The sequence below is a fragment of the Centrocercus urophasianus genome, unplaced genomic scaffold (genome assembly GCF_019232065.1).
Source record: "Centrocercus urophasianus isolate 14NV4802_14NV808 unplaced genomic scaffold, USGS_Curo_1.0 seq_12, whole genome shotgun sequence".
Taxonomy (NCBI): domain Eukaryota; kingdom Metazoa; phylum Chordata; class Aves; order Galliformes; family Phasianidae; genus Centrocercus; species Centrocercus urophasianus.
Window position 1 is genome coordinate 2,853,001 of NW_024884364.1, and position 9,449 is coordinate 2,862,449.

Sequence of the window (9,449 nt, forward strand, 5' to 3'; positions counted from 1 at the left end):
ATACAACACATGAACATAGATGCTATTTGTGGCAACAGATGCTGCATCAGTTTGAGTACTCATTGAGATTACCTGTGATTAAAGCATGTCATTGTTATCCTTACTACTATTTGCATAACAATTCTATTTATTACAGCACTGAAGTTTTGTTTAGGTAATATTTTAATATGCACATGACATTTGAGTCTAATTTTTAGAGATTTCTTCCAGGGATTTCCTGTACTCTTCAAAAAAATGTGCTTCTGTTTCTACAGATATTAATGCATATGCAAAGAGAGTTTTATTAGTAAAGGGAACCTTGTGTTCATTCTGTATTTCTACACTACAAAGAAGGGAAGAACTGGAAGAACAGAATTAGGAACAAGGGTATGAGTAGGCAAGCTAGTCAATAACAGGGTTATGTAGTTAGTGTATACAGTAATTCAGTGGATAAAATCATCAAGGATATGGAGATGAAGTGGTTTATGACTGCCAGCTGTAGAATGCTGAGGAAAGGAGAAATTGTAACAGAAGCACAGAAATATATGGCTATGTGAGAATGTGTGGTTGTCCAAAAAAAGATTCATGAAAGAATTATTACTTGATTGTTGCTAACCCTTTAAAATTGCTTCCTAGGCTTTTAGCTTTGTAGTATTTTTCTCTCACCTATAAGCCTGAGTGCAGGCGAAGAGGAAGTTTAATCTCTGTTGACCTGTCTATTTGAATTAACATTCTGAGAAATCTGCATGATAAACAAACAAAAATAAAAGTACATTTAAAACACCCGGTTCCTAGAAATGGTATCTAACAGTGACAGAACCCACATTACTTCTCACAGTGCTTCTTCAGGCAAATTGAACAGCTCCTTTCTCACAGATCCAGAATTGCTCTGTCGAACAGGAGTTACTGTCATAAATAATCCGTCCATATAAGGAGGCACAGAAGTTGTGCTCACGTAATACAGTCCTAGAAAATTAAAAGATGGGAATTAGTAACGTCCCAGTGATATTTTGCGCTCTGTTGGATTTGTTATCATACTGATTTGCCACTGAAATGTAGTTATTTCCCCCTCGAAGCTATTTTATTAGTGCTTTTTGAGTCCAGAGCCAGTGACTGAGCTGTTCTTTGCTACTCTCTGTTGATAGCCCTATAGCAGATATGAGCATCTCCATGCTCCTTCATCATTGCATATGTGGCAAACATGGGAAAGTAAGAGTAATTGCAAGTTTTCTGCATGTTACTGGGGCCCATAAGCCAGAACCACACTGATTATGAAGTCTTACCAAGCTTTGGCTTCTCTTGAAAGAGCAGTTCCATCCTCCCAGAACCAGCCATTCCTTTCAGGCATGTATGATAATCCAACCCAATAAAACTGTGAATCATATGGCAGAGAGACCTGTAGCAATGGGAAAATCATCACAATGATATTTCAAAAATAAGACTCAAATTCCCTTATCTTCCAGCTGTGAAGTGTCTGCAACTAAATTGCAATTGCTAAATTATATGAGTAACCTGTTGCCCTATTCTTGTTTCCATGATACAATGCTGGCTGCTCTGATTATAGGATCCTTTAAATATCTTTATTTATTGAACTGTCACAAGATAAATGTACCTTGGATCTGCAAGACAAATGCTTTTATAAAGAAAAATATATTACTTTTTCTGTCTTAAAGTATCTATGTTACAGACATGAGGGCACTGTTGAAGCCCCAATTAGAGTCAGCAGAGAAATGGCCAAAATGAAGCCTGAGATGTGGTTCATCTCATGCATTGAGAATGGTAAAGAGTAGTGATTGTATTGGCTAGATCTTCCACTGGCTTGTAATGAAGCCTAAGAAGGAAGCTTTGGAGACCACTTACAATGCAGATGTCTGGTGTTAAGTGGAATGAATCCCTGCCTACAAGGGAGAATTTGTTTGCTAAGCACAGTCCTCTAACACCATTTTGGATAGCCTAAGCTGTCTAAAGTGTTGTCATAGGTCTGCTGGCAGACACCCATAACATACAGGAGAATTATGCCATTCTGAAGCATTATTTAAAGGTGAGAGAGTATACTACAGTGCATCTCAGACTGCACCAGACAACTATGCTTAGGCACTTGAATAATGTGCTTTTTAAGCTCTTGAATATATGTGCTTTTTAAGATGTTCCTCAGCATCTTAACCTGTTCAGATCCTCCAGAAACTGTTTCTTTGTAGGGATGCTTAGGGACTCATCCACAATCGAAAATCTACAACTAGCTTAACTTGGCCTAGTTTCAGTCAGGTTCCAGTGATACATGCCAAACATGGAAGATAAAGCAAACACCCACGCATCTGTCATCAAACTACACATGGATTTATATAGCACACAAAAATCATCTCTTGAATGGTCATTCAAGGTGTGGTGGTCAGGTGTTGTCCAGCAAAGTGGACAAGGATTCTGAGCACAGGATCATAGAATCATAGAAAGTTTAAAGCTGAGAAGAAATTTTTCCATAGAAAATTTGAGTTGAAAAGATCTTTAAAATCATCAAACCAACCATCACCTGACCCTACTAAGTCTATCAGTAAACCGTGCCCCTAAGTTTCAGATGCACACATCCATTAAATATCTCCAGGGATGGGGAGGGGAGAAACTTCTCCCCCCTGGGCAATGCCTAACCACCCTTTCCATGAAGAAGTTCTTCTAAACAGCTAATTCAAACCTCTCCTGGTGCAACGTTAGGCTGTTGCATCACACTTTATCACTTGGCACCTGATAAAAGAGACCAACACTCTCCATCGTGCAGCCTTCTTTCAAGTTTTCAGGTAGTTGTAAGAGAGTGATGAAGTTTTCCTTTATCCTCCTCTTCTCTAGGCTCCTCGTAACTCTTGCTTTCAAGACCCTTTGCCAGCTTCATTGCTCTTCAGTTCTGCTAGACTAAGTAACGTATCAGTTCTCTACTTGTATATCCAGCTGATTTTCATTAAAAAAAAAAATCCAAATGGGTATTTATGCCTTAAAGCAAGAGAGTTGAGAACTCACATTTGAAACTAACTCCATCTGAAAAAAGGAGGGATTTTCACACAAGCATTTTCCTTTCAAAAGTTTTATATAGCCAAAAGCAAACAAGGATTTTTGGGCTTTGTGTAAGCTTAACAGCTAGTGAAAAAGAGGTATCCAGATGCGTGAGTACAGAAAGGGAAAATATGCTTCTGCCAGTAAATTACTAATTTTTCATTAGTCAACAAAAATAACAAAATTAAAAAGCTTATTTAAAACTATTAATTCCCTAAACCTTATTCAGTCATAATGAAATCCTCTGCTGTCTATCCTTTGTGCTGTCATTAATGTCAGTCTTTGAAGGGTGTAATACAGTGACAAAACCCAAACTGTGGACTGCCATTTTATACAACAAATGACAGCATGGTGTACTGACCACTCTAGATCAATTGTAGACCTAGGTTTGACGCTAGGAGTTCTCAGCAACAAAACTTGTGGAAAGAGATAACAGAGATATATGTTCTGTGTGCTAGGTGTCCTTTCCATGCTGACAATATGCAATTTATCTAGGGATAAGCTAATTTAGGTATTTCATAAATTCAGTGTCATTTTTGCTAACACAATTAGTGTAACACAAGAAAGTGTTACAAGTCATGAAAATCCTGTAATTTTCAAAAAGACCACTTGACACAGAGGAGACAAATAAAGGCCTTGTAAATGACCAAACTAATTTCTGGTCGCCACATTTCTTGAAGTTAAAATACATGTGACATAAAGGAAGAATGAGATTAAAACTATACCATCTTTATTTTGTCTTTCAGCACAATAAGTGTGGAGTTTCTCGTGGAACAGAACTCCTGGCTTTCTTTCCATGTTTTCTTCTGTTTTGAAACGTAGAAGCAGCTGCCAACTTCACTGCTTTTCCACCTTGCTGGACAGACAGCACATTCTGTTTCTAAAAATCAGAGAGAGAGTACTTGCACATTTGCAAGTAACACTGGGGCTTCAGCTGCTGGCTTGACTGAGGAAAGAAGATTAAGGGTAGTTAGGAATCATCTGAGATGTTTGGAGGCCTGTGAGAGACAAGTTGTCATACATGTTAGTTTGTTCATGTCTACATCTCAAATACCACCACACTTACAAGCAGACAGTAGGTGAACAGATTATTTTCCCCATGGTTTTACAGCTCTCAATGGGCTCTGAAAGTGGATGATTCAAGCTTATATACATAATCAGTACATTTACCGTTCCTTGCCCTCCTTTCAAAACACAATGCTTCCCTCATGGCCTGCAGCTTCTTTCCTTCTTCAGGGTCCTGGTATATCTGAAAAACTGAAGGGATGAAAATTCTTATCAGAGTTTTTCCTTTAAAAATAATTTTAAATTGTAGCTCTTGGTATTCTTCCAATTTTTGTCTGATTTATTTGCATGTCCGGCCTATACATCATCTGTATTGTTATTTTTTGAAAGGAGTAGGTTGAAGGAGATTTTCAGCCAAAAGTGAATTAATTGCAAATGGATTTAATAGGGGTCTATAGCTACTCAAAGGACATTTACAAAAAGGGAGCAAAACTGCCCCGGAGAGCAGAAAGCAATATGACAGTAGGCAACCATCACAAATTAAGAATTGAGGTATTTATGTTGGTCACTAGAAGAAAGTTCTTCATCAAGCTCCAGCACTGAGAAAAGAAGTGGTGGCATCTCTACCCTTGGAGAATTTCAAAAGTGATCTAAACAAAGGTTTAAATGATTTTATCTGTGGTTACTAATACTTCAGCTTGGGATGCATCGGAGGGCGAACTAGAAACTCACATAAATATTTCTGAGCTAACAATCGTGGACTACCCTGAGCATTTGTCCTGGGTGCTTGCAAAAGAATCCTTCCCACTGAAAAGGAGCTTGAACTCTCTCTTTGCTTCGATGCGTACTGTAGCATCAGCTCCAATTGATAAATTGAAATGTTTCTACTGTCACCAAATTGTCATCCTTGCAAAAAACTTGCAATTCAAGAAAGTGGGAATGGTAATTGAAAGATTGCAATAACAGTCACTGGAGGCACTGTGTAGCCAAGGAGATGAATTTCAGTTACAAAAATTAAGCATTTGAGGAAGGATTCAGCCTTTCTCTCCTTGGTTACTCCTTTAAGTGCAGTGGAAGTTTTGTTGCACCTGGAAGGTTTTCTGTCAGTGTGGGATGGGGCAGAGGCTGTGAATACAGACCAAAGTCAATCTAAGTGACACGTGCAGATGCACAATGGAGCAGGGAATTTTCCATTCTTGTTATATTATTTGCATGGGTGTTTGGAGGGATGGTCAGCATAAACAGACACAGCAGTTGCACTGCTGGAAGTAAATCACTGCACAGCAGTACCTCGGGACACCACAGTACTTACACAAGGACAGTAAGACCACCAGACCTGTGAGCAGCACCAGGCTCAAAGCAAAGAATGCCAAGGTTGCTGGTTGCCTTATGGCGGATGAGGCAGAGACTCCTGGAACAAACAAAAAAAATCAGCAACAAAAAGGCCTCCTCACAGTGGTGTTAACCTGCTCTCCAGCATCACCCCCTTATCTCTTCTGTAGACCTTCTCTTTTACTTACCACAAAGTTTTTGTTATCACTGTCCTGAATTTCTAGGAGTTTTTTTGTTTGTTTTGTTTTTTGTTTCTAGAAATATCCACTGAAAATATGTATTAACCGAGGCTGTAGTGTTTTAAAGCAAAATCTCTTCTCAGAAAGTAGGTAAGTAAATTAAATTTTGAAATTTCCACAATTCTAGAAATAGTAAAACAAACTGTAAGATTTCGTCATGAAGGAAAAAAGATACCATCTAGTTTTAGATAAAAAATTTCTAGGCATCTGATTGGAATTTCAAAATGCTTGCAGCGTTCCAGCATTAAACTGTGCATCTTTCTTCAGGCTCTTTCTCAAAATTTCCATTGGATATCAATGCCCCATCAGGAATATAGTCCTCCAGAAATTTAAAGCTGGCTATCCTCTAATTAAAATATTTCATATACAATATGAACATATTCATATACAATTCTTTTGTGAAGTAGTGATCTACAATTTTCTGTAATACTTTTCCAAGTCCAATCCACACTGTACTGGTTACAAATGCCAAGTACTATTATTTGAGTCCAGTGCATGCAAGGAACAAGTCTTTTATAAGGTGAGAAGAAGTATCCTTCAGAAGTGCCTAGATGATACCCAGACTGGGTAACTGAAACTTACATAGCCACAGTTGAGAAAGATGATCCTAACCTTTCTTGGTTAAGGCCATTTCACAAGACTGCAGAAGACACAATGCTGTGAGTAGTGACTGGTGTGCAGGAGGGTAGAGATGCTTTTTAAAGCAGGAATGAGCTGCAAGTGCAACAGAGCTTGGAAAAGACAAATGCGAAGTCCTCTACTTCTAACAGTATGACTCCATTAACCAGTGCAGCTGGAAAGCATGTATACTGATCAAGATTTCAAGGTCCTGGTGTACAACGTGAACACAAGTCACCAGCGTGCACTTATGGAAGGGAAAGCTGACCATCACTGTGCTGCACTGTCAAGACTGTAGGCAGTAGCTTGAAAGAAATTAGTTTCTTCTCTGTTTAGCAGCCATGAAGTCACATCTGGAGTAACATGTCCAGTGCTGGGGCCCTTCAGTCAAGAGAGATGTAAGCTTGCTATAGAGTCCAGCAGAGAACCACTAAGATGGATAATACAAGTCACACCTACAGAATAGTTGAAGGAAGCTAAGGGACCTAATTTCAGTCCCCCACTGTGTAGAAGAGCTTCACAGACAGAGCCACAGCCTTTTCAGAGGCACAGAAAAGGGTATAATGCAGCAGTCACAATTTGCACCAGAAGAACTTCTGATTAGATGCGAAGAAAAACAATTCTTCCTTTTCACGCTGGAATAGATGCACACAGAGACTGTGAGATCTGCATGCCTGGAGGTTTCCAAAATTCAAGCAGGCAACAGCCTGAGCAACTTAATCAGACTTAAACCTAGTTAGCCCTTTCAAGATGCAGAGTGGCAAAGATGAACTATGGTGATTACTCCTAATTAATTGGTACACAAGTCTACCTACATGTCCTTTATGTCCAAAAAGAGGTCATTTAAGAGTTTTCTGAGCTTGCCATCATGTTTTCTTCTGGGAAACTCTGCCTTTAGATAAGACTACCTAATATGTATCCCTGCCTTTCTGGCTTCTGCTTGCCAACAGCTTATCCATCCTTCTCACTTTCAGAGGATAGTGCTGGATCTATTCCAAACAGCACCAGAGTTATATCAGTTTAGTCTATGACTGTTCTGTTCAGTATATGATTAGCATCAATTATACTTATTTCATGCAAAAGCCTGTTCCTTAAGTTCTGAGCAACAGCAACTGTATTCAAGTTGCATTCTTATGGACTCAGGCATTCCACAGGCACAATGCACTTACTTAACAAAACTTATTTAACATTCAATCTCCTTACAGAAAAACTTGGAACTACTTTATTTAACACTCATTTTCCTTTTAGAAAGACTCTGAACAAATAAAAATACATTCCCATATGAGCTTGCATTCATACTATGACTGAAAAACAGAGCAACTTTCTGGTTCCACTGGCTGAGCAAGCTCCTTCAATTTCCAAAGGCTGCCTTTCTCTCTTGCAGTACCCTACTGTAACAAATGAGTCTTACCAAAATAATAACATCTATATGAAGGCAGAATTTGTCTTCTGTGTTTACATAAATAGAACAAAACAATTGGCATAAATATAGACCTCAAAGTCTTCAGAAAAAGTATCTTCTGTGATCATATAGCACATCACATAAGACTGCTTTTTCAATGAAAATTTAAACAAGAATATACTATAAAGTTTTGAAGGATTCTTGAGCAACCGAGATGAACATGCTAATTCAAGTTACATCCCAATTCAGACAGATAACTGATTTCCATATGTACTTACTGTCTACTGTAACACAATGGGCTGGAGTACTAAATATAGGACATTTGTTATTGCTTGAGTATCCATCAGTAATAACTGAAGCTGGGAGTCGTAAATTTAGTGTGGTGTAGCCTTCCTCATCCTCCATCTTAAGCTTGTCACACTTCTTTCCAGCAAGAGCAGTAAACAGGAGATGGGGGACACTGCAGAGAAACAGATAGGGCAGTGGGAATGGTTTACATTTCAGCCTTTCCAGTGAAACCACAAAGGAAGCTGGCTCTGTTCTGATTACTGTGCCATCATAAAAGTATGTTAAGAAGAAAAAAATTCTCTATCAAGGATAGGTAATTTCTTGAACATGAAGGCCTGGAATCTTGGGTCTTGGTTGGAGCCTAGAACAGTTTCACTTGACTACCCAAACATTAGGGTTTTCTACCTCCTTAAATTATGATGTTTTCAGAATAGTTGCTATTTTGCATTAAGCTATGAGAATTATCTATGTAAACTAAAGAGCACGAATACAACACAAGACCTACATTTCAGAGTAATAGGTTGCATTTCCACATACTATTATTAAATACATGAAAAATGAAAAAAAAATTGCAAACTTTCACTTAAATGAATTCTACAAATACAGTCAATGTTATGTCAAGCCATGCTCTTTTAGATACCTCATGCAGTTTTAGACTGTGAACTGATTAGGAAGATCCAGACAGAGGACCATTAAGGGAAAATTCTAACCTCTCTGTATGAGGAAAAATAATAAAATTGGATCTAGGAGGCAAGCAACAAGTGGAGAAGATTTGTGAAGATTATCCTGATTTATCAAGAAATGTTGACAGGATTCTCCATGTAGTCTGGCACTAAATTCTGAGTGATTATGATAGATGGCATTTGCTTTTTTATGTTACTATAGGCTCTGATCAGGCTAGCAGGAGGGCTACCAGTAAATGTTTATGTCCTAGATACCGTTCAGTCAGTGCTGTGGTATGTTTTAGAAGAGCTTCACTCCTCTCTCAACATTGCACAGCAATACGTAGAGGTGAGAAGCTCCTGTCCTGAAAGCAAGGTTTTCTCTTCTAAGGGATTGGAAACTATGAGATGTGGCAAGATCAGAAGAAAACCTTTAGCAGAAAAGGAGGTGAGGGACAAGAACAAACAAAAGAGACAAAGAAAGAGCAAGCAAGTGAGAAAGCAAGCAAGCAAGCAAGCAAGCAAGAAAGGTTCAAAATGGAAAAGAAGGAAAACTGAGCTGACAGAGTGATGAGGTCAGGAGCTTAGCAGGATTGACATGGTCACTCAACCTGGGTCATGCAAAGATCAAGCAACATTGAGGATCTCTCTGCTGCTGCACTGTACACAGGAGTTGCAGTACAAAAATGACTTATCCTTTGTCACTCTCCGTCTCTAACACTTTGCCATACCTTCCTCCAATTCTGATCTCTAGTCCTTAAACACCTTCAAAAACGTTAACAGAATGATTCTCCAGACATGGTGATTCATGTCATGGTGAAACAGTGAGTCAACGGGAGAGCGGGACTCTCTTGGCATGGTCATCCTCCGCTCCTTCAGCTAACA

General features: G+C 38.8%; 1 protein-coding gene across 1 annotated transcript; it reads right to left on the reverse strand.

Annotated features, from left to right (window-relative positions):
* Window positions 1–824: 824 nt before the first annotated feature.
* KLRD1 (killer cell lectin like receptor D1) lies at window positions 825–8,019 on the reverse strand. Its single transcript, XM_042810941.1, has 6 exons — window positions 7,893–8,019; window positions 5,336–5,434; window positions 4,189–4,275; window positions 3,744–3,898; window positions 1,263–1,375; window positions 825–945 (listed from the first exon to the last, which is right to left on the reverse strand). The coding sequence occupies exons 1-6, from the start codon at window positions 8,017–8,019 to the stop codon at window positions 825–827; spliced, it is 702 nt and encodes a 233-aa protein (XP_042666875.1).
* Between the last annotated feature and the right edge of the window lie 1,430 nt (window positions 8,020–9,449).